The sequence below is a fragment of the Lagenorhynchus albirostris genome, chromosome 7, assembly GCF_949774975.1.
Source record: "Lagenorhynchus albirostris chromosome 7, mLagAlb1.1, whole genome shotgun sequence".
Lineage (NCBI taxonomy): Eukaryota > Metazoa > Chordata > Mammalia > Artiodactyla > Delphinidae > Lagenorhynchus > Lagenorhynchus albirostris.
The window spans coordinates 53,592,945-53,620,578 of record NC_083101.1 but is presented as its reverse complement, the minus strand read 5'-3'; the positions used below and the strand labels follow the sequence as shown (position 1 = coordinate 53,620,578).

The 27,634-nt window shown below is 42.1% G+C and overlaps 1 protein-coding gene and 1 pseudogene across 1 annotated transcript in view; both read left to right on the top strand.

Moving 5' to 3' along the window:
- The window catches only part of LOC132523618 (histone-arginine methyltransferase CARM1-like), a 263,342-nt gene that overhangs the window by 193,187 nt on the left and 42,521 nt on the right, over positions 1 to 27,634 (top strand). Inside the window, exons 6-7 of the mRNA XM_060155028.1 lie at positions 21,653 to 21,830; positions 26,810 to 26,900. Of these exons, the coding sequence (XP_060011011.1) occupies positions 21,653 to 21,830; positions 26,810 to 26,900 (269 nt within the window). The remainder of the gene's footprint in view (positions 1 to 21,652; positions 21,831 to 26,809; positions 26,901 to 27,634) is intronic.
- On the top strand, positions 563 to 1,145 carry LOC132523088 (pancreatic progenitor cell differentiation and proliferation factor-like; annotated as a pseudogene).

Sequence of the window (27,634 nt, the reverse complement as noted above, 5' to 3'; positions counted from 1 at the left end):
TGCTAATAGATGAATGCATTTTACTTTTTTGCTATATTGTTTCCATGTATTATTTCAGTCGTTTTTACCACAGCAGGAAGAACCAGTATTTCTCATTGATGTGTGGCTTTGATCATTTGTTATTATGTAAGGAACCTCAGAAATGGCATATAAAGCTTGGAGAAATTTTCTGCAGAACTGGACTCAGTAATGTATTCCTTTAAACAGTTGTTCAAAAAAAAAAGAATTGTAAAAGTTTGTCTACGTATCTCAGATGATAAGCTGTTTAAATGTATTACAAATCCAGATGCTTTTTACTAGCACCATATATAACCTTAAGGTGAGCTTTGTTGTGAATGATATTGGGTGTAAATATATATTTCAAAAAGTTTTCTTTGTAATTTTGAATCTTTTAAGCTGTCTTCTTGTAAGAATTAAATATCGATTATTTTTGCATGGATCTAACAAGAGCTAGTAATGAGAAGGGTCAGGTCTGCCACTGTCTTGTGTGCTTGTTTCTGTATGATGACTATAGGGGTACGTCTGGGATGTCCTGGACCCTGAAAGAGGGTGACAGGGTGCTATGTCGGAAGAAAATGGGTAACTGGAGCTCCTCAGTTTGCTTTCCCTCCCTCCCCCACCTCCGCTGCCAGTCCTGTGATTGGCATATAAAATAGAGATCACGAGTGTAGCCTCTGGGCCCCGTGCCTCTGGGTCGTGGAACGGCCGCTCGCGGTCTCCTGCGCAGATGGGCCCCGTGGCCTAGCGCCCCCGTCCCCAACGCCGAGGCCCGCGAGGGGTCGCCCCCGAGGTTTCCACCAACCCACGAGGACGAGCGCGGCAGCCATCCCCTCCCGCAGCTCGCTCGTGGCCACCCACGACTACTGCCGGTGCCGCCTGGGCTCCACTTCCAGTTCACAGCTCCTGCGGAAGCCCTTCCCTTCCACCCCGTCTCCCCAAAGCCCACCCTGGACACCGGTGGGCTGGCTGCTTTTTCGGGAAGTGCGCTCTCCCATTCGTGGCCACAGTGTTGGAGTCTCGCCAGCACTCAGAATCTGCCCAGGCCTCCACCGGCAGTGATCACCTGTGACCTGGCTCAGGAAGCCGTGGGCAAGCAGCAGCCTGGCGGCCAGCCTGACAAAACCCCCGGCAGGCCCCCGTCCTGAAGGGCCACCGCCAGCTGCCAGGCTTCCTTCCGAGGCGCTAGGCTTCTCAGAGCCCCGCCCCTCCTTCCCCTGCCCCAGACTAAGCAGACTGCAGCCAATGGAAGCAGTTGGGTTCTTTAATATCAAAACAGCAAAACACCAAAAAGGAAGTTGAGAAGACCCCATTCTTTACTATCCAAGCCACATGAGAGCCTTACTGACAGCCCATAACCCTGTGCCTTGCACCAAGTAGAAAATAAACTCCAAGCAGACAGCAAAAAAAAAAAAAGTGTGTAGGCTCTGATATCAGTGTCTGTCTGGGGGAAAGGCTGGCTCTACCATCTCCTTAGCTATGGTTTTGCACAGGCTGCTTCAACTCTCTGCACTTTGGTTTCCTCATTTGTACAATGAGGTTATTAATAATAGTACATCTGATTATCTGTTCCTTTCCCTCTTTCTTCGTATGCAGCACATCAGATCTAGCAAGCTCTTCCTTCAAAATATATCCTGAATCCACCCACTGTTCCCCACTCCCCTCCAGGCAAAGCCGTCTCTTACCCAGAAGAGCAGATTAGATCCTAACTAGTCTTCTTGCTGCTCTCCATTTCCCTTTTGTTCTGTTTTGCACATTGCGGCCTGAGTAATTCTTTAAAAGGATATGTCAGAACCTGGCACTCCTCTGCTCAAACCTTCCAGAGGCTTCCCAGACTAGCCTGAGTTGAGTCCAGAGTCCTTCCCACCAGCCTCCCCCCTGCCCCCGTCCCCGACCACGTTTCCTACCACACTTCCGCTCACTCACTCTGCCCCAGCCTTTCTGCCTTTATTGCTCTTCTCTGAAGGAACAGGCACACCTCCTGTTTCTCCTGGTCTTTGCTCTCACTGTTCCATCTTACAGGAAAATCCTTCCCCCAAGCGACCACAGGGCTAGCACTCATTCCACAGTTCTCCTCAAACGTTAACGTAGAACCGAGGTCTTCCCTGATCACTCAGTGAAGAAGCACCTTCCTTTGGACCATTCGGTATTCCTTTACCCGCTTTATGTTCACTAATGGCACTTTTATACCCTAAGATATTTCAAATCAATAGCCCGCTTGTCTGTCTCCTACCACTAGCCCAGTGTCTCTTAGTCTGGGCTGATCTTGCCTCCCTGGGGACGTTTATCAGTGTCTAGAGACGTTTTGGGTTGTCTTATTGGGAGAAAGGGGTAGAGGGCAGGGACGCTGCTAAGCACCTCAAATGCTCCAGACAGAAGCCCCAACATAGAATTATCTGGCTCCAGACGTCAGTAATGCTGACATAAGCAACCGCACTGTAGAATAGAGGGGTGTGAGAGCAGAGACCTGGTCTGTGTTGTCTCCATTGTCCACAGTGGTTACAACTGTGCTTGGCACGTAGGAGGTGCACAGTACATTTCTGTCGAGTAAATGAATACAATGAGAGTGTGTAAACCATTCAGCATAGAGTCTGCAAACGGAACTCTTCCGTTTAACGTCGAACAGATATTTATTGAGCGTCACAGCGTGCCAGGCACTGTGCTAACTTTTGAGGATAGAATAGTGAGTACGATATCCTAGGTCTCTGCTCTCATTAAGGCTCCCTTTTAGTGGACGTTAATGGTAGCTGTTCTTGTTATTAGCTTGGTTATTGTTTATATCAGTCATTCTGGGACTACCTACGGTTTTCCATGAGACTGTGGTTTGTTTTGTTTTGCTGTGTTATGGTTTTTATTTTTCAGCGATACTTTGGAAAACTTAGCTTAGATTTACCACAAGCAGCCTGGCATAGTGTAAATAAGGACTGTAGAATTTGGAATCAAACAGCCTAGGTTGATATATGGGCTGTAGCATTTAATGTAGGTGTATCTGTCAGAATAGGCAAGGCTTTTTCTTCAAGGTTCTGTTACAGTAACAAAAAACTCCAACTTCTGGGGCCTAACAACAACAAAAGGTTTATTTTTTTGCTCCCGTGTCCATGGCTATGGCTTATTTTATTGACTAAAGCAACTCACATGACCAAGCCTGACGGGAATGGGTCACAGGAAGGGGAAGAGAATATTTGTGAACAATAGGAAAACAGTTTGGTTTCTTCAACTTCAAAGGTAAGTCTAATTTTGTAAAATCTGTTAGTCAGGCTTTAGGTTGCAAATCACAGAAGTATAACTCACATTGGCTTAAGAGAAAAAAGAATTTATTGCCTCACATAACCAGGGAGTCCAGAGGGGAAGTGGTTAGCCATCCAAATGAGGTTCGTTCTCTCTCTCTCTCTTTGTCTCCCTCTCTCCCCCCCTCCCCCTTCCTCTCCCTCTCTCTCTCCTCCCCCACTTTACCTCTGCTTCCTTCTCTCTATGTTGGATTTATGCTCCTACCATAGACAGTCCATCTACATGTGGCGGGGAGGACCAGCAGCAGCCCCTGAATAACATCCTTTCAGATGCATGACTCAGAAAACAAGTAACCTTCTCCCCCAGGTCTACATTGAAAAAATCTCGGGAAAGGATTTTGATTAGTCTAGCTACCTATCCTTCTGATCATTGTTGTCCGGGGAATGGGAGTGCTGCGATTGCCTGGCCTGGGTCCCAGGCCCACTTCTGTGGCTTGGGCAGTGGGAGGGAAGCTGGCTGTAATTGGCAGCCTCACCAGCATTGCAGGATTAGAATAGGGGAGGAAGAATTGCCCAGAAATTCCCAGGAAGAGCAGGTCCTGCTCAGGTGAAATCAACGCAAGGCTCAAACACATACCCGCCTGGCTCTAAATAAGATAAAGCATGTGAAAGCCTTTTGCAAGCCGTGAAGCATCGTCCAAATGCTACTGGCTGTTCTTATTCCAAGTTGAACACAAAGCCCCATTATTTACAAGGGTACATTAATGCTTTGGGCAGGCCAGCGTTGTTCCACACGCTTACTTAGGTGAAAGTAAAGTTGCAGTAAACAGGCAAGAGGTTACTAGCAAATCGCAGTCAGTGGCAAACACCGTTTAGTATTAAACCTGGAAATGGCTGCTTGTTACTTTGGAATGAGGTTGCACCTGCCAGACAACAGCTTTATGGTGACACTGTGAATAGTTCTGCAATGTGCATTTGCTGAGTGCTACTATGACCCCGGCTTGGTGCTAGGGGATATTCTGGAAGAATAAGACACAGCCCCTCTCCTGGAGAAACGTTTCACTCTGAGCAGATCCCAGTAGCTCCAAATATGCAGATTATGTCAAGGAAGGATCAGGACAAATTGAATTTTTCACTTTCCTCCTGATGCCTTGACAGCCTATTTCTCATACTTACTGAATGATGTTTAATTTAATTCGTGTGCTTGAGGCAGCACGCTCTGCGTTGCAGCCGTGCACAGTTTGTTTGAAAGGGCTTTCGTGGCAAGGCCAAAGGCAGGAAGCACACTACCATGGTACCTTGATGAATGGATCCCTTGGGAAGGAAGCACCTTTATAATGAAGTCACAGAGGAAATCTTCATAAATCCTCGGAAGCTCAGCAGCGAGTGGGTGTGAGTGCAAACAGAAATGCTTGCACAACGACCCTGTTGAAGGTGGATAAGGCCAATGCTAGGCAGGATGTTTAAAAATCTTACTGCTGTGTCTCCAGGTGCCATCTCTATAGCCGTCTTCCCAAACACACACACATGCACACACACGTACGCACACACTGCATTCGTCTCTGTTGTGAACACTCCTCCTGTTTCCAGAACCCAATGCCTCCTGCTTTTCCAGCCAAAACAGGGAAGAAGAAATAACTCACTTTCCCTTGTTGGTTGATCAGCTGGGTTACTCTTGTGTTACTGAATTTCACCCTCTTAATCCCTTTGCATTTTAGGCCTTGAACTCTAACTGGGATAAATGACAGCTTCTGAGAAAACGAATATGTGTGTTGGGGAGATGGGCAAGGTGTTTGGAATCACACTTAACCTTATTGTGACAACAGTCCTAAAGGTGAGTCTGATTCAGTCTTTATAGTAAGAGGAGGGGGCGGTGATAAGAGCCATCTCTCTTGAGCCTCCCGCTTCCCAGAGCCTTAATTGGCTGGGGGCTTTGTCCCACAGCTGGCATGCAGAAAGGCCCAGTCTCTTGATCTTGACTCTCTTCCAGGAACCAGAGCTGCCCCAGAGACAGAGAGGATTCACTGACAAATATGTCCTTGTCCTTTTCCTATATCACCTGTATATTAGTTTCCTTGGGCTGCCATAACAAAGTACCACAGACTGAGTGGTTTCAACAACAGCAATTCATTGTCTCACAGTTCTGGAGGCTAGAGGTCCAAGATCGAGGTGTCAGCGGGGTCGGTTTCTTCTGGGGCCTCTTTCCTTAACTTGTAGACAGCTGTCTTGTCCCTGTGTCTTCCCATGGACTTTTCCCTGTGTGTGTCTCTGTCAGGACTAGGCTCTGTGTTTGTGTGTGGATTAGGGCCCACCCTAATGACCTCATTTTAACTTAATTACCTCCTTAAGGCCCCTCTCTCCAAATACAGCACATCTGAGGTGCTAGGGGGTTAGGACTCTTAACATATGAACTTGGGGGGCGGGGGAGGTACACAATTAGCCCATAACAACTCACCTCCCTCCCCTTATCCTGACAAGTGGCCTGGCCCCTTCCCCTCCCTTAACTGCCTGACCCAGGCAGACTTGGCTGTCCCAGCTCCCTAGTGGCCAGGCGTGTGGAACCAGAGAAAAGAACTAAATGGTTTACCCCCAAAAAAGCTGGAGACAAAGCCAAGAAGCCCTTGAAGCAGGGGGTGGAAAGCCTGGCAGGTGTGAGATGGTCATAGAAGCTGAGGATTAGATCTGAGGAGTCAGGCAGCCAGAGTGGACATGAATGAGGAGCAAGAAATCAGTGTGGTGACAAGAGGGTGGCCTGGGCTAGCAGCAGAGGCGGCAGGCTCTAGCCCAGGGCTGCTTTCTAGACGTTAGTGGCACTAATCCAGCCTTACATGGTTTATTCGACATCTGGGCCTTCTCTTCCTTGCCTTGCCATCTCCAGTTTGTGATTTTGTGACGTTATACTCGTTTTCTCTGCTCAGAATCTCCTCCTACCCTAGTGTTAACCTCATAGCTCCTGCGTGACCTTCTGGATTTTATAAACTTGTGATGTCAGGCCTCCCTAATTCAGTACATTTTCATTTAGCTGTTCAGAGATCCAACTAGATTATTAAGTTCCATGAAAATAGAGACACACCTTACACTTTTTGAGTCTCTACAGTTGTAAGTTCTCAACAAGTGCTTTATGGAATGAATGTTTTGTATTAAGTTACTCAACATCTTTCTTTGAACTGACTTGGCTTATATGTCCCTTATGTGGCTCTCTTTCTGCCTTATATGTAAGGAAGTGTATGGTGTTTAGCTCAATGCTTTAAATAGTGTAAGCAGTTTAGTGAAAAGGTTATGAATGCAGACTCCGGCACCAGACTGCTTGGGTTTCTGTTCATGTTTTATTGGCTTGGTGACTCTATTGGCTTGCTAAGGCTGCTGTAACAAAGTACCACTGGGTAGCTTAAACATGGATTTATTGTCTCAGTTCCGGAGGCTAGGAGACTGAGATCAAGGTGTCGGCTGGGCTGGTTCCTTACGACAGTTACGAGGGTGAATGCGTTCCATGCCTTTCTCCTAGCATCTGGTGGTGTGCTGGAATCTTTGGCGTTCCTTGGCTTCTGCTGTAGCAACCCAATCTCTGCCTACATCTTCACATGGTGTTCTCTCTGCGTGCATGCTGGCGTCCAAATTTCCCTTGTTTGATAAGGAGACCAGTCATGTTGGATTAGGGGCCCACCCCACTCCAATGACTTCAACCTGACTTAATTACATCTGCAACAACTGTAGTTCCACGTAAGGTCACATTCAGAGGTACTGGTGATTAGGACTTCAGCCATATTAATTAAGGGGGGGAGAGACAATCAACCTGTCACAGTGACCCTTGGCAAATTACCTAGTTTCCTTTTCCACATTAGCAAAATAGAATTAAAAATATAGCCTACTTTGTAGAGATATTGTGATTAAACAAATGAATATATTAGGCACTTGAGATAGTGCAAAACATAAGTAATCCCTGCATCAGCCTTAGCTGTTATTTTTGGCCGTGTGTATGTCTGTCTCCTTCACTAACCTGTAGTGGCCAGGGCCTCTGCTTGGTCGTATTTGTAATGCTCTGCCGTCATGTAGTACAACAGAGCAGAGCACTTTGTGCCTGATACCTAATCTTTGAACTGATTGGTTAAACCAAACGTAGGGACAATTCAGAGTGATACTGGGGCTGGAATTAAAAGTCCATCTGGCTTTGTGAGATAGTATATTTGGTAGATTACACTTTATCATGCCATTCGCATAGTTGGGTCCCAAAAGGCTTGCCCTGGGAAGTATTTGAAACCCCTCCCCTTTCTTGATCTCTTCTTGAGGTTTCTGGCTTTCTTAGAAATGCTTAGGGAATTTGGTATTACATATACAAATGCTGTGTTTTGTATCCAGGTATAGAGAGAGCATTCAGCCTGAGTGGCTTACCTTTATTTATTAGCATAATTGAGTGCTGCAGTTCTGTGGTTTTCTACTCTACTCCTTTGTGGTATTATCAGTGCAAGTCAGGAAAAAGAAGGTAAGAGCAATGTGACATTTCTTCCTCAGAGGCCAGGCTGGGCCATCTGGCAATCTTTAAATCTGGGTGCCAGGTTGAATAACATGCTTTGGGTGACTTTTTAAATGTATTATTCAGGGTAGATGTTGTTTTAACCTCTGTGTTTCACACAACTTCCTAGCTAGTAGGAATCTTTCCTGTCCTTTGCTTGAAAATTATATGGAACACAGCCCACTAGAGACTAATAAATCAGCAGGAGAATTCCTCAGCTGGTCTGCATAGCAGCTAGTGATGGAGAAGGTGGTTGAATTATCTGCGCAAAGCCAGGACAAGGAAACGATGTGCAAGTGTCATTCAGCAAATCTGTGAGGCACAGTCTGGATCCTGACTGATCTAGCAACTCGGATCTTCCTCCTGATGGGGGACAGTGAGTTCAGCTTCTAGCCTTGACTGGGTTGCTCCTTGGTTTCTTGAAATTCACAAGTCATCACTTTTCTGCATCTCAGTTTCCTCTCTTGTACGATGAGGTCATTGAACTATGATTGTGATCTTGGAGGTCCCTTCTATGCTTTCACTTCTTCCATCACATTTTATAAACCTATAAACCCCAAGGTTTCTGTCTTCAGGCTAAATGGTTACAATCACTCGAGTTTCTGACAACCTACCCTTTAATTACTCTCTTGGAGCTCAGTGCCAATATTTGTATATTCTAATCTTGCATTATCTCAAACTGAACTCAAGACTCAAATGAGAGCCTGAGTCTGTTTTATAAACAAACCCTGTGAAACAAGGGGGACACATGAGGTCAACTCTATTAATACTGAGAAATTATCTGAGTATCTCCCCACATGTTAAGATAGAAGACTAGGCATCATCACTGTGCATATGTGTTAAAGGAAAACTGTTTCTCTACTCACAGCTCTTATGACACCAAATGTGTGGGGTTTCTCCCCCCATACCAACCAATTTTCCAACTCTCTGGATTCCAACTGGGTGTCATATAATTTAATTCAATTCTGACACTAATTACTTGGAGTTAGTGTCAGATTCCACAGGTTTAAGGGCTCAGCTTCACAAGACTGCCCTCACTTCAGACACCAGTTGCAAGTGATGGGTCCCCAGGGTACCCATACTTCTGTCCATCTTGGCTACTAAGTCAGGGTTTCCTACAAACCCACTCAGTTTCAGTAATTTGCTAGAACAGCTCACAAAACTTAAGGAAACATCTACGTACATTTATCAGTTTATCATAAAGGATATTATAAAGGGTACAGATGAACAGCCAGATAAAGAAGTACATAGGGTGAAGTCTAGAAGGGTCCCAAGTACAGTTTCTGTCTCCATGGAGTTGGGGTGTGCACGTGCATGCATTCACCAACCTGGAAGCTCTCTGAACTCCCTAGATGAGGGATTTTTGTGGAGGCTTCATCATGTAGGAACGATCACGATTGATTATTACTAACCCAATCTCCAGCCCCTCTCCCATCCTTGGACGATGGGGGATGGGACTAAACACTCCAAGCTTCTAATCATGGCTTGATCTTTCTGGTGACCATCCTCCATCCTGAAGTTATCCAGGAGCCCAACAAGAGTCAGCTCATTAGAACAAAAGATGCTTCTATCACCCAGGAAATTCCAGGGGATTTAGGAGCTCTGTGTCGGGGCATCAGGGGCAGGGATCAAATATATTTCTTATTTTGTCACAGTGTCTTTGTGAAGTTATAGAGTAAAACAAATCAAGAGAAGGGGGACTTCCCTGGCTGTCCAGTGATAAAGAATCTGCCTTCCAATGCAGGGGATGCGGGTTTGATCCCTGGTCGGGGAACTAAGATGCTGCATGCTGTGGGGCAACTAAGCCTGCTGCGACTACTGAGCTCGCGTGCCTCAACTAGAGAGCCTGTGTGCCACAAAAACAACAGAGCCCACGTGCCCTGGAGCCCACGTGACACAACTAGAGAAAGAAAATCCACATGCCACAATTAGAAGCCCACGCGCCCCAACGAAGAGCCGGCGCCTCAATGAAAAATCTCACGTCCCTCAAGGAAGATCCAGCGTGCCGCAACTAAGATCCGACGCAGCCACCATGACCCCCCCACCACACACACACAAAAAAAGAAATCGAGAGAAGGAAATACAAAGAGGGAAAAGCATCCTTCACCTTTAACTTAGGACTTCTTAGCAGGAGGACTAAGGTCACTGATAACTGGCAGAAAGAGATGAAGGGTCTTCCAGAAATACTTCACCAGGTCCCTTTTTAGTCGGATCTTGCTGAAACATTTCTGGGAGGTAACAAGTCAGGTAAGGCACTAACGGCCTGGGGATGAAATTTTCTGTGGCAAGCTTAACTGGGACAGTGTGTGGTTTGGGATCGTCTTGGAAGGAAGATGCTCTGTGGATGGATATTCCTCTGAAGCCAGAGGGCTTCAGATGTGGAAGAAGTTCTGAAACGTCCAGTGTTACTGAACCATCCCTGTAAGAAGGGAAGTGGTGTGGGGAAGGAGGAAGAACGCGTATCAAGAGGCAGATGCTAAGAGTCTGTGGGTTTTAAGAATAGAGTAAATGTGTTTGATTCAGACCTAGTTTCTTATTAGAGCCCTGTTGCGTCCGTGTGTTTATTCTATAAGCTCCTAATTATAGCCACTCCGTAATGGACTTCTGCCCAAGCTGACACTTCTTTAGATCTGTTTGTGGTTGTTACACATACTTCCACCTATTCATAATACTGCTTGGATGAACTTTTAGAAATGTGGTTCCTTCATAGGCAGCTTTTTTAGACTGGGTATTCTTAAAAGGGACCTGGAGAAAAGAAAATTCAGGATGCCTTGGCTACATCTTTGTGACATAGGCGTTTTATCTGCCCTCACCCTGGAGGAACAATCCCATCTACTGTCTTCAGAGCTCTGTAGAGCTGCCTGGAGATCGCACCACTAGATATTCTCAGGTCACTAATTGCTCTCAAAGCCAAGGATGGGCTAATTAGCTGAATTTCACATTTGAGAAGATGAAACATTTGAAATTTTGTTGACACCTGAGACAGTTTTTATACTCACATATTTGGTGGAAAATGCAATCCAAATAATCCCACTTCCTTCATATTTAAATTGTTAAAATGTTGCTTTGTCAGAATTATTTTATAGATGCATAATTTTTTTCAACAAGGCCCCTCACATTGTTTTGACCAATAGCCAGTTTACTGGTATTGTTTTGATAACTTCCAAATCAGCAGAATGAAGAATATAATTTGTCGGTCATTTTTATATATTGAAAGCTCTAGCTTCAGACGCTCTTTGTTGTATACTTTTAAATGACGTTTGCCATTAAAAAATCTCAGTTCAGTCAAGCGTTCCTTTAGCGACCAGTTGGTACAGCGGAACAGGAGTAACCTTGATAGAATTAATCATAGTGAATTGCAGTTTTCATATCTGTAAAGTAGAAATAATACTAACACCTCACTCACAGTGTTACGGAATAGATACGAGAAAATAAATGGGACACGCATTGTGATAGGTAAGGGTCTAACGTTATTATTGATTCTACTAAAAGCAAAGCCACCAAATATAATCATATAAATATATAATTATATAACCTAACCATAACCATAGTTATGTAATCATACAACTAAATACTGTTGCTATATCTGCCCAGAGGAGGCAAATCAAAATTTAATTTTTGTATTCATATGCTGATATTTAACATCTCTCTAATGACCATAATTGCACCGGAGACTCACAGCCCTGAAGATTGCTTATGGATGGAAAAAAATGCCTCACTGGAGAAATGACTCATTTGTATAAGGGGAAAAGCACAGACAGAAGAGGACTCTTCACCCATCCACACAGGTCCTCTACTACCATGTGCTCCCTTGGAGCCCACAAGTAACTCAGCTGAAAGCAAAAGGGTAGAAATTGATCTGAGTTCTCAAACTACATGGTTCTGTTATGACTCACACGCTTAAGAGGCCCCTTGGGCTGAACAAGACACCCAGCATCTATCAGTTAGTTCATGTCCATGTAACTAACACAAAACCCAAATTAACACTGACTTAAGCACACAGGAGCTTTTCTATCCCATGCAAAGGAAGTCTGGTTGAGGGAACCTAAGGCAGTGTGGCAGCTCCACAAAACTTGTGGAACCCCAGGCTTCTTGCATCTTCCTGCTGCACTAGCCTGGTCCATGGCTTATCTCTTGCAAGTCACCTCAATGTCCAAGATGGCTGCTGGAGCTTCAGCCAACAAATCCATGTTCTAGCCAATAGGATGGATAAAGGGAAGACTCAAAAATGTCTTTCCCTAGCTTTTCCTCCCTCCTTCAAGGAACCTCCCAGGAAGTCCCTCCCAACAAATTCATGCTCTCATCTCAGAGGCCAGAAGAACTTGGGCATTAGCCACACTTCACTGCAAGAGAGGCTGGGAGATATAGTATTTCAGCTGGTCCATTGTGGCCCACAGTAATATAGGCATTTTATTAATAAGGTGAAAGGCAAGAATGGATTTGGATAGGCAACTAGCAATTGCCACACAAAGTATAAATTACTTGGGGCTTTCTGGGGAAAGCATAGAAAGGGAAACTTATGGTCAAGGAGAATTGCTGCCTGGTGACTTGACCAACTGCCTACTTCCGCACTCCCTCTCCTACTAGACACTGATCGCAGACAGCCTGGTTCACCCACCACAGGGCAAAAAAAAAAAGAGGGTTAATAGCTAGCATCTATGGTGCACTTGCTATGTGCCAAGCCATGTATAATCACTTTTCATGCATTATCTCATTGTCTCAGAGCAACCCATAAAGTAGGTGCTGATATCATTCCTGTTCTACATACGTGGAAACTGAGGTTTGAGATTAATTAATTTAACCAAGATTACTAGGAGATAGAGAAGCAGAGATTTGAAGTCAGGTCAGTTATCTCCAAAGCAAGTACTCGTAACTAATGTGCTGTACATTACACCTACAAGGAAAAGGGAAGAGGAAAAAAGTCATGAAGAGGTGACAGAATAAGTCCCAGCACTAAAGTGAAAATGGTATATTAAAATGCTAAAATATAATTTTTTAATGTAAACTCATGATTCCATACAAATAATAAATTAATGTGACAACTATTTTAATTAACTCATTAATAGGTTAAATGGGTACGATATTAAACCTGTTCAAAGGAGAAGTCAAAGAACCACATCTATAGGCAATGAGGAATGCTGGAAAGAATTTACAAATAGGTGCAAGACTGGTCTATCTGTAGGGCAGTAATCATTTGCATTCTACCAGACATAATTCCTTTCCATTTCTAAGGACAAGAATTACTTGCATCATCATTAGTTTTGCTTACAGGGTTGAAAAATAGCTCTAAGACTCTGAAAGGCCAAGATACCCTGAAAGGGTATGCACCACAGGACACACAGTAACCTTTTTGTCCATTTTAAAATATCATAATTTAAAAACTTTCCTGAAACACCTTAATTGTCCTCTCTCTGTTGCCAAATATGCCAGCATTTAGAGAGACATAAAGAATATCCCCCAAATTCCTTTGACCTACTTACCCTCCGTTTATGTGCTACTAGAGGAGCAGCAAAGAGCAAGGGAAGGGCACAGAATCATCTTTTCAAACTAAGGTGGAAGCTGGATTTCCAAGGGCTGCCATATCACCCTTAGTGAGGTAATTAACAAATACTTATTAGATGCCTTGGATGTTCCAGACACTCTGCTGGACAAGCAAAGTAGACATGGCCCCTGCTGTCAGATACTTACAGTCTACAGGGGACAACTTAACCTTCCAAGGGAGGGCAAACTACCTGGCTAATAGGATGTACAAAGGTTCAAACCCCCCTCTCACCCACACCCACACCCACACACACACACACACACACACACACACACACACACACACACACACACGTATATACAACTCTGAGTTGCTTCTGCAGACATTACATATTTCTTAGTGCTTATTTTATAACTTAGTCAAAGCATCCTTTCTAAGTCTACACAGCTTGTCTGCCTCCTTGATGTTCTCATTCCCCAGTCGTTGAGCATTCTGGAACATCATCAGAGGGAAACAACTATGAGTATTAAAGTTGCCAGAATGTGTTTGTTGTTGTTGGCAGGCAAACTATAGGATTGGCAGCATTTCCCTCATGAAAGCTTCACGTTACTTGCTTCTGCCACCTTTGGCGATTCTGCAGCGATAAAGGGGTGTATAATCACTCCGTACAAAGAACTCTGCCCGTAAGTCACCCCAAAGAGAAACAAGAAGACATCCCTCTCTTGCCTCTCCTTCCCATCCTTCTGCATCTGTCACTCCCTGTCTTTCTCACTCTGTGTGTTGTCCTCTTTGCCCTGCCAGCTAGCTCTTGTTTGCAAAGGTTTTTTTGTACTCACAGCTGTCACTGGTTCCTCCGGGGGCCCATTTACTCTTTCGTGGCTGCAGATTCCAGAAGGCCCTGGTTTCTGCACACTATGAATGACACACCAGTAGCCCAAGAGGGGTCATATGGGATGCTCAGTGTTGATTACAGGCAGGAGGCAGCTGCATACTGACGGAGGGACAGGAAAAGGGGGAGGGACAGTGACCAGGTACTTCCTCTTCAGAACCTTCTCAGAAAGCAGCCAACCCATAATGCTACCAGCTCTGATGACAGTTACAAACTAAACTTGTTTAAACACATTGATAGATACAATCACCTTCTCCCAAGTCTGCCATTGCCTTGTAGTGTGTCCTGGGCTTGGACACTGACCTCCCCAGGACTCTGTTTCCTGAGTTATAAAATGATGGGGTCAGAGCAGCAAGTTAGTAAAGAACTTTAGCATACATATTCTGTTGAAGTAAACTAAAGCCAATGAATTTTTTAACAGTAAGGTTAATATGACTTTTTAAAATATTGAAGCAGATATTTGGAATGCCCACTAAGGAACAGGGTTAAAAGGAGAGAACGGTTTAGGTATTCTGTTGTTTGGGGGACTGCTCACTGACTATTTAAAATTAAAGTAATACTTGAACATGAGGGACGGGAATCAAACTGTATAGGAGAGTCTAAAATAAAAAGTAATCATCTTGCACTCACTCCACTCATGCCTGATCACATTTCCCAGTGTGAACTACTCTGAACTTCCGTTATTTAATTTCTTTATCTGATTACCATGGTAACTTTATGTCTCTAGTACTCATATTTCTGTTTCCTGAACTATCTACTTTGCATGCACTGCTGACCCTCAGTGTAGTGGAAGAACTTCCTCTGCTAGTGCAACTCCCAGTTTTGTCTGGTTATATTATTTCTAGATTGTCAAGATTTAAAATATGTACTTCACTAAGTCTTTAATGCTTTGTTTATAGGTTGCTTCAGAAAATTTACCCCCCACCAAAAAGCATACTAAGTATAACGATCATATAAATATCTTTCACTGTGGAACCAAGTATTTTGTTAACCTCATGATAAAAATTCACTCCTTCCTATGAAAGAAATGAAGTCACCAGCACCCTCATACCTCCTCCTTCCTCCTGCACCTTTTGTTAGTTATATATTATTTTTATTGGTATATTGTCAAGGTGTAATGTAATTCTCATTGAAATATAACCAAAGTTCATGTAACTGTTTAGTATTTGTTCTGTAATTAAATGGATTCATTTCAAACCATTAGTCTTTTGTGGGTGTGTGTGAATAGCAGAAACATTTATTCCACCCAGCAAAGTCACTGACGAAAAGTGAAGTTCCAGCACATTTCTTTTGTCTTTTCAGTTAATAAATAAAAGAACAGGCATTTTATCAAAGAAGACATACACCTGGCAAATGAGCACAATAAATATGTTCAACATTATGAATCATTAGGGAAATGCAATCAGACTATGGTGAGATACCGCTACACACTTTAAAACAGGCAACATTTTAACTACTGACTGTACTAATCAAGTACTGGTGAGGACTATAGGGGAACTGGAATGCTTCTGTATTGTTGACGGGAATGCATAAGGGTACAGTCATTCAATTTAGAACATGAAACCATATATTCAAATGAAGAATTTCATGCACATGTTCATAGTAAGCTTATTTGTGGTGGCCAAACTGCAAACAAACCAAAAAACCCCTTTTGTTATTTTTCAGGAAGAAAATGAACTATTCATACCTGCAACTTAAATGATTCTCAAAATAATTATGCATCATGAAAGAAAAGGACAAATACAAAAGTAAACATTAAGATGCCAATGATATTAACAGTCTAGAAAACACTAATTGAGTGGGGAAAAAAGTAAATCAATTGTAATTGCCTGGGAGTCCTGGGAGACATGTCAGAAGGTAGATATTGGTGTTGGATGTTTGTTATTATGATAATGGATCCGTGGCTTTACAAATATGAAAACTTACCAAACTGTACATTTTAGGTATGTTAATTTCATTGCATATCAACTATACAGCTCAGTTAAGTTTTAATAGAAATTGGCTTCACATAAAAATCTGAATCTCCTTTTCAGTAGAACTCTGCCAACCACATGTTAACTCCACCACCTCTCCTTGTCCATGGGAGGGATTCTGTTGCAGTAGCAATGAAGACTGGTGATCCATGAAAGGTGTTTCCACTTGAGTTATCCAGGAACTCTGCCTGGGTCCTAAAAATCACATGCCTGGACTACACCTTCCACTCTCATACAGCTCCAAACTCACTGGTGGTTCTCACACCTCAGGGTGACCTCTGAACCCACCCAAAATTCTGACATCCAGGACTCAACATTAGTCCCACAGAGCCCTGCAGTCTACCCTAGGAGGCCTTGGAAAACAATGCAAATTAGATCACAGCTGGAGCGAACGCTATTGCTCTGCCATGATCAAACCATTAGTTTTTTCATATAGCTTCTTTATTACCAAATTCTTTATTTAATTCATATCTTAATTATACAAATTTATTTTTTACTTTTGGCAAAGCAGTTTTTGAGGAAGGGCTTATGTGTGCTATCCTGATTTCTTTCATGTTGAAAATATGAATAGTACCTCCTCTGGATTTAATCTTCTTTTGGTCACAATTTTCTTTTCTTCTGAATTTTGTAGATGTTGTCCCGTTGTCTTTTTAAAATGAATATGACTATAGAGCAGTCTAATGCCAGCCTGATTTTCTTCATACTATGTATTCTTCAGCAACCTATTTCTTTTCTTCCCAAAAATTCTGCTTGTGAAATTAATTTATGTTAACACAAATACCTGTAGTTCTTTTTTCTCACTGTTCAATCGTATTCATAGTACAGATATAACACCATTATTTTTTATAAATTTATTTGTTTTATTTATTTATTTTTGACTGTGTTGGATCTTTGTTGCTGCATGCAGGCTATCTTGAATTGCGGCGAGTGGGCTTCTCATTGCGATGGCTTCTCATTGCGGAGCACAGGCTCTAGGCGCGCGGGCTTCAGTAGTTGTGGCACGCAGGCTCAGTAGTTGTGGCTCGCGGGCTCTAGAGCGCAGACTCAGTAGTTGTGGCTCACGGGCTTAGTTGCTCCATGGCATGTGGGATCTTCCCGGACCAGGGCTCGAACCCGTGTCCGCTGTATTGACAGGCTGATTCTTAACCACTGTGCCACCAGGGAGGCCCCTAGATATAATACCATTTATTCATTCATTTCCCTGTGAATAGTTAATTCCAGTTTATTTTAAATTTTTATTTTATAATTACCAATATTATTATAAAGTTTTAATACAGGTTATCTTATACACATGTTCAAACATTTCTCTAGAATGTATATTTATAAAGGGAGTGATATTTCTAAGTTATAGAAATCTTCAGCTAATTGAATAATGCCAAATGGTTTTCTAAAATGGTTATATATGATTTAAGTGTAATATATTCTCTTCCTGGATGCTGGTTATGTATTACTCTAGAAAGGGTAGTTGTGCTGAACTTCAGTTTTGGAAGAATGGGATCTGAAGTGACAGGGTAACATAGAACTATCTGTTGTAAACCAAAGAGCAAGGAAGGCAGCAAGACTGACTCAAAGAATAGAGTGTGTCTCACATCTGGAATTAGCTGCTCTTGTGTCTTAGAGATGTTATTGGTTGAGTTTATGTCCTGTTCTCAAATATCTCTGTCGAGGAATTGTATTCAAACGTAGGATTATCAAATAACTATTTTTATTGTTTCTGAAAGATTGATCTGTGGGAGATAAATAAACATTCAAGAAAAAAACTGCAAAGTATTCAAGTAAGTTTGGATGTCTGATTTAGCCAAGCCAAACAGTTTTCTGCAGAATTTCTCAAATCCATTAATATGCTAATAGACACTGAATTTGTAAGAAGGATATATATTATAAAGAAGTTCCAGTATTATTGATCATGAAACTCCTTACGTTCATGGACTCCTGGAACGTACTTTGCAGAAATTTTGCTTTTTTTCTAATCGTGACATGTTAGAACTAGAAGGAACCTTAAAACAACTCAGTTTTAAACTCCAGTTTTGCAAGAGGGATAAAATTAAGAGAGTTTAAGTGACTTCCCCAAGGACACACAGCTCTTCGATGGTTAAGGCGGGATTCGCATCTGTATCTTCAGATTCTTGATCTAGTGTTCTTTGAATTTGGTTAAAAAATAAATGAAGTTGCAAGATGCAGTGGCCTGTATGTATGTGGTATGTCCTTCTTTACCAGTGAGAATAGTGAGACTCAGCTTCTTTCCTGTGAACCTCAAATTGCCCTTCTGACAGCTTATAACATCCTCTCTCTGAAACTATATTAGATCTGTGATCTTCATGAGGGTTCAGGAGTCTAGGATTATTCTAGGTAAAGTCTCCATGTAGAGTAGATATCACACACACTTGACCATCCTATCTTATTGGTCCCTCCAGCAAGATGTAGCCAGAAAAATGTCCCTTCCAACATCATGGTTCAGGTGGATGAGGCAGTCTTATACGTTGAGGTTGTGGGGACACCCTCACACCCCATAAGCAGAATTTAGGAAGGGCTTGAAATTTAGAAATGGAATCACCTTTCCAATAGGCAGTGGAACAGTGTGAACCAGAGACCCTTAAAAGTTCCAGACCCTTAACTTTGAAAAAAGTTGTGAGAAGTATGTCCCCAGATTGAATTGCATTGTTATTTTTCGATACACTGTTGTAATAATGAAACATTTGATGTAATCTGAATGTCCGGTAACTTGGGGTTGGTTAAATGAATCAAGGTATGCTGTGAAATACTATACAGCCAATAAAAATTATGTTCTAGAGCAATTCATGGAACAATGTCTAAAACAGAGCTTCCCGAAAAGTGTGCCAGGTAGTAGGTTTTGATGCCCTTTGCCCTCATGGGAGATGGTCAGGGTCTTGTGTGGCCTGAACCCCCAGCTCAGATGTCTCAAACTGCAGGAAGTCTTTCCTATTCACACTAGTGTGTCATAAAAATGTTATTTTTTTATGTATGCCGTGATGCAAAAAATATTCAGAAAAGTGGTCTAAAACGAACTACATGAAACAAAAGGTTATGAAATATTACTACAAAAAGTACATTTTAAAAAATAAATTTATTTTATTTTTGTCTACGTTGGGTCTTCATTGCTGCGAGCAGTCTTTCTCTAGTTGTGGCGAGCGGGGGCTACTCTTCATTTCAGTGCACGGGCTTCTCATTGCAGTGGCTTTTCTTGTTGTGCAGCATGGGCTCTAGGTGCGCGGGCTTCAGTAGTTGTGGCACGCAGGCTCAGTAGCTGTAGTGCACGGGCTTAGTTGCTCTGCGGCATGTGGGATCTTCCCGGACCAGGGCTCGAACCCATTTCCCCTGCATCGGCAGGTGGATTCCTAACCACTGTGCCACCAGGGAAACCCCAGAAGTACATATTTTTATAAACAGAGATACACTCAGAAGTCTACTAGGAAATACACCCTGCCTACACCCGGATGATGGGAATACAGTTACTTTTATTTTCATTCTTTTGCTCATCTACATCTCTCCTTTTCAGTGAACACTTTTCTTTAATAACAATAATACGACAATACTAATTTAATACTTACATGACCCTTAATATGCTTTATCTTGTTTTAGCCTCAAGCAGGCCTGTGAAGCAGACACTGCCATTATTATTTTCATTATATAAATGCTATTTTTAAATTTCAGATTTGAAGCTATTAAGAACTGGACAAGTTGATGCAGAAAGGAAAAGGTGGAAATGAGACACATCTGAAAAGTAGAAATAAGAAAAGATAGTAACTAACTGTCCATGGGAAGCAACTATGTATGCCTCCAGGATATTGAGGATTATGGCATTAGTAACCAAAACGGAATCAAGGAAATACAAGATTATAGAGAGATTTTAAAGAAATTTAGAGAAATGGTTAGTTTTCAAGAAGAAGCTGAGGTTGGCTCTTTACTTGTTGAGGTTGAAGAGATAACAAAGCAGGTTGGTAGAAATGTCCAGGTAATGGCCAGCGCTCGGGTGAGAGGAGAAGCCTAAAGCTGTAGTGTGGACAGCCATCCCCAGTGGAGCCATGCTTACAGCTCTGCAGGTGAAGCGCTCTCCTGAGAAGAGAATGTACAGAGACAAGCGGGGTACCAAAAGTTTTACCCTTTAGGCCTCGTGTCCACAGACCCCTGAACTTGACAGCCATGTGTAGAATGTTGATAGAATGGAATTCCACAAGTCCTTGTGCATGGGTAAATGTTGACAGTGGATGACATGTACAAATAGTTTCTTCATTGTTTTTCCTTAGATCAGAGATTACTTGATTTCTTTTAAGGAAAGTATAAATGGAAAAGACATTTAACAAACTTGCAGTGTAATGTTGGTGAGAAGCACCCTAGAGGATGGAATTCAAGGTGAAACATACCCTAGCTTTGGGAAGAAGTGATCAGAAATTGAGAAAATGCAACTGAATCATGACAGATGCTTGGTATACTGCATTTAGGGTGAGGAAAGGGTCAAGTTCCAAAAATTCAAAATGGAGGGCCTCTGACTACATATAAATACAGTGAGCAAAGATCTAAGAGTCTCAGGAAACCACAACTTGAAAAGGGATGTGCTGTATATATTTGTGCTGGTGCATATAAGATGTTTATTAGGAAATATTTTTTCAGGCAGCAGAAAGACATACGTGTAATAATACGGCCACCTTGTCATATTTGTCATTAAGAAGAAATATATTAGAAATATAATAATTATATTTCTCTTCAAGGTCCCTCTTTTAAGAGAGTTCAAAGTTATTAAATAGAATACAGAGGACATCAAAGAAAAAAGAATAGATAACTGTAAAATGTACTTTTAAAAAACGGCTAATGAACATGGTATTACTTTTTTTTATTATTATTATTTTGGCGGTACGCAGGCCTCTCACTGTTGTGGCCTCTCCCGTTGCGGAGCACAGGCTCCGGACGCACAGGCTCAGCGGCCATGGCTCACGGGCACAGCCGCTCCGCGGCATGCGGAATCTTCCCGGACCGGGGCACGAACCCGTGTCCCCTGCATCGGCAGGCAGACTCTCAACCATTGCGCCACCAGGGAAGCCCTGAACATGGTATTATTTATTTTTGGAATCAAAAGATCAAGGGATGATTTCATAAGGATCAGGATTGTTAAGTTATGCAAGATTGTTATACAGAGCTTTGGGGCATCTTTATTGCCAGTAGAAAAGTAGGAAATAAGCTGAAACTATTAATAACCCCCCCGAAGTACATGTGCATATATACACACACATATGCATGGACCACACATACTCACACACATGCACTATAAGTGTATGTTTGTATAAAGAGCCCGGAAGGGTCTACATCAAGCTGTTAATTGTTATTATTTGTGTGTGGTATTGGTTATAGGTGTTTTTATTTGTTCCATATCTGTGTCTTCTAATTTATCCATAGTAAACATGAAATGTTTGTGCAGTAAGAAAGATGTTTTTATGGTATTTATAGAAGCAAATAGGTCACTTCCCTCTCATCCCTATCACCCTGCCAACCCCTAACCTATAAAACTTAATTTTTATAATATTCTGTATAACAGTAGTACTGGTACTTTATCTTTTACAGATGCTAGTGAAAAGTAACCACCTTTCAGACAAGATCATTGTTTTGCCAGGGAAAATTGAAGAAATCTCACTTCCTGAGGCTGTAGATGTGATCATTTCAGAACCCATGGGATACATGCTGTTCAATGAAAGGATGTTGGAAAGTTACCTTCATTCCAAAAAATGGCTGAAAGCAAATGGTGAGTTGGCCAATTCCTGGTTTAGAAAGTAGGCTAACTTCTCTGTAAGATATGGTGTCTTACTTCCCCCATAATCAGTCCTTTATAGAAAGGAGGAGAGAGCATTTCTATTAAACCAGTTCTCTGATTTTCTCATCCTATTCTCCCATAATAAATGAGCTAGTCTCCAAAAGACATTGATGGCAGTGGCTGCGTGGTATTCAGTATGGTAAAGGAGACCAGTTCCGAGTTATGTATTTTTGTCCTAGTTCAATCACTGTTTTCCTTAGCTAACTTGGCCTAACACTTGACCTTTTGACCTTGGCTTCCCCATCTGTATTACTGGAAGTAATCTCTAAAGCTCTTTCAAGTGTTGACCTTCTGTAATGTGAGAAACTCTCTCGTGTCCATTTCTTCTTTCTAACATATTCTCTTCCTACTGTATGTCTTTTTCCCTATGGTCACTACATATAATTGAGATAATATAAAGTCCAGTATTCTGTTTGTGCTTAACGAGTGTCTGTGCTAAGCAATTTCCATAAATTATTTTATGAAAACCTTACGAAGTGTGAATAATGAAAGTTTTCAGTTTATTTGGAGGGTTAGTGCAGAGGTTCTTGGTGATTTTATACTCCTTTCCCAGGGGACATATGGTGACGTCTGAAGACGTTTTTGAGTTGTCACAGCTGGCAGAGGTGGTGCTACCCGCACCCAGGGGGAAGGGCCAGGGACTTGCTAAACATCTTTCAATGTGCAGGACAGCCCTCACACACATCAAAGGCTTATCCAGCCCAAAATGTCAGTAGGGCCAAGATTGAGACCTGGCTTAGTGGGAGACAGTATTACGATCTGCACTTACGAAGAGAAAACTGAAGCACGATGAGGGAAAGCATCGTGGCAAGGACACACCTCTAATAAGTGACAGAGCAGAGGTTTGACCCCAGATCTGTCTGACCCTGAAACCCACACTCACAACTCCTTGCACACACACTAACTTTCCACTGTTCACCAGAGAGAGTGGACATGTTCCAACAGCACATTTTTTTCAATTAAGGGTTAGAAGGTAACTGGCCAGTTTTAACAGTTGCATCTCTGATGAGAATTGCAGCTCCTTACCGGTTTTACTTACTTTAAAGTACTATTGTTGTGGCTCCCTAGCCATACCCAGTGAAGACAAAACAGAGAATAAACTACAACTCCTACTCACCAGGTTACCTGGTCTGTATGCATAAGTAAAGCTTTAAGTTTGTCATTTCCTGCATGTTTCAAAATTTAGGGATGTAGAAATAGGCATTTTTTTAAAAAAAAACTCATGCAGAAATAAATAAACTTGGGCAAAGTATACCTAACGTCAAGAACTCCATTAGCATTCCCATTATAAATCAGCCCAGGATGATCTTGGAGGCCTTGTGTTCATGTGATAAAATTGAACTATGGGAGATGAGAGCAAAGTAGCTTGGATTTCCTCCTCAAGGCCTCCCAGAAAGAATATTTGTATTTTTTTTTTCTGGATTTTTCTCAAAGGGTTAGGTGCTTTTGGATGATGAGACTTTAAACAGAGTTAATTAACATGCATCTGTTGAGCTGCCCTCTAAGCCGAATATTTAGACTTACTATCTGGGCATCCTTTCTCCCCAGATATTTGAAATGGTTATGAAACTTTATATGCGGCTGTGTATCTTTAACTAGACAAGTAGAAATGAACACTGATTTTATCAGCTCTCCACCCTGTGCATTCCTGGGGGAAGGATGATTGACTTTTTTCCTAATTATTTTTATTTTCCATCAAAATAAGACATAGCTTACCACATCACATGACAATAAAAAGGCTTACAATGAAAATGAGTCACCCTCTGCCACACCTCTTCCTATCCAGAGACTGCTCCCCGAAGGCTTTTCCTTTCAACTCTATTCTCTGTTGCTTCTCTTAGTTACCTACATATTTCTATGTAAACTTATCATATTGCTCTTCTTGTCACTCTCTGGTTGAGAAGTTAGCTTTCCTGCCTAGCAGCTCCTTCCCTTCTTGAGGCATCCCCCCATCCTCTAAATGTATTTATACAGGTCCTCAATCCCTTATCCAAACCCTCGAGGCCAGATATGTTTCAGAATTCAAAATCTGGAGGACTTTGGGAAGGTCATAGAGTCATATACCATGTGTTACTGAACACCTCCAGTGGGATCTGAGGCAGCCCTCCATAATGAAGCACATAGTATTTCTGCAACAAAACATGAATATGGATACCAAGTAGGATAAATAAGGACTATAAACTCATGTCAGTTCAGGTCAGGTTTTGCCATCAAATGATGTTGCAAACTTACCAAAATCTGTTGCTTTGCAGAGCTTTTTGGATTTCAGAATTTTTTTTTAATAGAAGGAAATACAGACCTAGATTATTACTTGTTTAAATCAATAATTGGTGTTTGCATTATTATGACAATGTAAGTACTGTTCAGTGCTGAGTCAGGTGGTATGGTAGGTGCATATGATTATATATTTTTTTCATGAAATCTTTTGTTTTTCCTGGAGTAAATTGCCTTGTTTTTTCATTAGTTTAGTTTTCCGTATACTCATGACTAATTTTTTCCATGCTTTAACAGGTCTGACAGATTGCCTGTAAATATTTATTTTGTGGGATTCTCCTGTAATGCTCTGTCCTCCTCGACCACACGTGAACTGGTAGCTCTCTAGTCCTATTGCGTGGCTACCCCACACTTTGACTTCCCACCATATTCTTTTGTCTTCCCCTTTCTTGGTTTATACCATTCATTTCAGCAAAGAATATTTTCTAATAGCTTCTGGAGAAAGGGTGGTTGAGAAGTTTCTGTTTATCGAGTCCTCGTATTATCATTTTGTTAGGTAGAGAATTTTAACTTGAAAACAATTTTTACTCAGTATTTTTAAGGCATCTTTTTTTGGCGTCTGGTACCCAATGTTGCTGTTGAGAAGTCGAATGCCATTCTGACTCCTGAAGTTTTAAAATGACATAGTTTTTCCCTCTGGATGCTTTTAGTAGTTTTTTTTTCATTTCTAGTTGTCTTAGTGTGAAACTTCTAAAATTCTTGTGCTGGACATTTAGTGGGTATGTTAAATCAGAAGACTCATTTTCTTCTACTCTGGGAATTTTTCTTATATTTTACCTTTGATGATTTCCTCGCCTCCATTTTATCTAATATCTTTGCAATTCCTGTTAGGCTTGGGCTCAGAACATCCTCCTCTGAAACTTCCCAGGTTTACACAAATAATGATACATATGACTTTTCCAGAGTTGTTTAATATCCTTGTATCTTGAAATTGAAAAACCACCAAGCAATCATTATTGTTTTAACAATAGTGCTTGAGATGTACATGGAGAAGTATGAATGATGTTACAGTCGTGGTTTTTCTCTGACCACCTCTGAAAATACCGTAATTAAAATGATCTGTTCTATTTTAACGGACATCAAGGGGAGCATCGTTAAAGTATGAGACCATTGACTGTTGGAAGAGATTTCACCCCTGGGTTTTTTCCTTCCGCTTATTAGCTCTGTGGTTATGGCTGAATCATTTAAATTTCCCTGTTCCTTAGTTTTCTCATTTATAAAATGGATATAATAATAGAAGCTACTTTATATTATTATGAGGATTAAATGAATTAATACATGGGAAGCCCATAAAAAGGTTCAAGGCAGAGTTAACATAAACAAGAACTTTTAGGTATTATTATTAGAATGATGATGATGATGATGAAGATCTGTAGTTTTTTAGATGATGAGAATAATAATGCTGATCGCCACATCTGCCTGCCCACAAGGGCCCAACTCCAGGTCTGCCAGCCTAGGTGTTTGTTTGCCTGCTAAGTTATCTGCCTTTTCCCCCCGTGACTGCAAATGTCAGGAACAAAACACAAGTGCTGCGGGCTTCCCAGTGTGGAGGATGGTGAGCCTGCACATAAGCATAGATTCTAACAGCACTTAAAAAGATAAATAGTCGATATGATTATACATCGACAAAGTCTAAGAATGAAAATAATAATGTGATAGGATGATGGAATGTTGTTTTCAAAGCTAAGTTGTTTTTACAATAAATAAAAGAAAAAATAAATAAATAAAAGAAGTGCCCAGAATTCCAAGCACCGGACATACAGAAAGGAAAAAAAACTAGTAGCTGAGGTGGGAAGCAGCCGCATAGCACAGGGAGATCAGCTCGGTGCTTTGTGACCACCTAGAGGGGTGGGTTAAGGAGAGTGGGAGGGAGGCGCAAGAGGGAGGGGATGTGGGGATATATGTATATGTACAGCTGATTCACTTTGTTATACAGCAGAAACTAACACACCATTGTAAAGCATTTATACTCCAGGGACTTCCCTTGTGGCACAGTGGTTGGGAATCTGCCTGCCAATGCAGGGGACAGAGGTTCAAGCCCTGGTCCGGGAAGATTCCACATGCTGTGGAGCAGCTGGGCCCGTGCGCCTTAACTGCTGAGCTTGCGCTCTAGGGTCCATGAGCCACAACTACTCAGCCCACGTGCCACAACTACTGAAGCCCACGAGCCTAGAGCCCGTGCTCTGCAACAAGAGAAGCCACCGCAATGAGAAGCCTGTGCACCACAACAAAGAGTAGCCCCTGCTGGCCGCAACTAGAGAAAGCCCGTGCGCAGCAACGAAGACCCAATGCAGCCAAAAATAAAATAAATTTTAAAAAAATATCATACTCCAATAAAGATGTTAAAAAAAAAAAACAACCAGTAGCTGAGAAAGCCAATATGCCAGGTTAAATGCCTCACCTAGGACTCTAAACTTTTATTATAATGTAGCTTTGTGACTTGCTTTGACATTCTTTTTTATATTCCCTCTAATCTTCTGCCTGATTTTCTTATCATTGCTTTGAGGCGAGTTTACGTTTTAGCCTGCTGTGTAATAACTGAGATGGAATGAAAGAATGGAACGGGTCAAGTGGCAGGTCTTCAAGTAAGAAGGCAGTAGGAGTCAACTTTGAGTCTATTGTCTTCTGCTCAATAGGAATGATGTTCCCGACGTTCGGCGACATCCACCTGGCCCCCTTTTCTGATGAACAGCTGTACTTGGAACACCACTCCAGAGCCAACTTTTGGTAACGTTCTCTTCTCTCTTCCCCTCCTTTCAGAGTAAACCAGAGTTCTTAAACTGTTGACACTGTGGGTCATACACTGGGGTCAGGGGCTGTCCTGTGCACTGTAGGCTGTTTAGCACCTTTCCTGGCATGTACTTCCTGGATGCCAGTAGCACCTTCCCCCTAGTTGTGGCAACCAAAAATGTCTCCAGAGATTACCAAACATCCCCTTGGAAGACAAAATCACCCCCTGTTGAGGACTGCTGAAATAGACAAATAAGGGAGCCAGTTAGGCAAAATCAAACATCCAAAAAACTGCCCTAAGGCTAAAATAATAGCATCCTCCCCCTGCCTGCTGTTCCTCCCTTTCCACTTCCTTCATCCATTCTTTTGGCCCAAGGCTATGGCTTCTGCTAGAACATGCCTTTGTCAGAGAGCAGATCAATCAATATACCTTCATGTATATGAGTTGATCCGAAATTTTTGGAGCTTTCCTACTAATTAGCTGTTGAACTTTGGGCAGTTCACTTCATCGTCTGAGACTTGGTTTCTTCCACTGGTAAAATGAGAACTAACACAAAACTCCTGCCAGTTTGCAACCACCATTCCTTCTGCCTTCTTTTCCTGAGACTGGTTTTTATAAGGAGAAGGAGGGGAGGAGAATGACAATATTGGACCTGTGGGAGGGAGAAACAGAACAGATACCATCCAAGTGGGGATGTGAGGCGCGTAGGAGGGAGCACAGCATGCAGCGG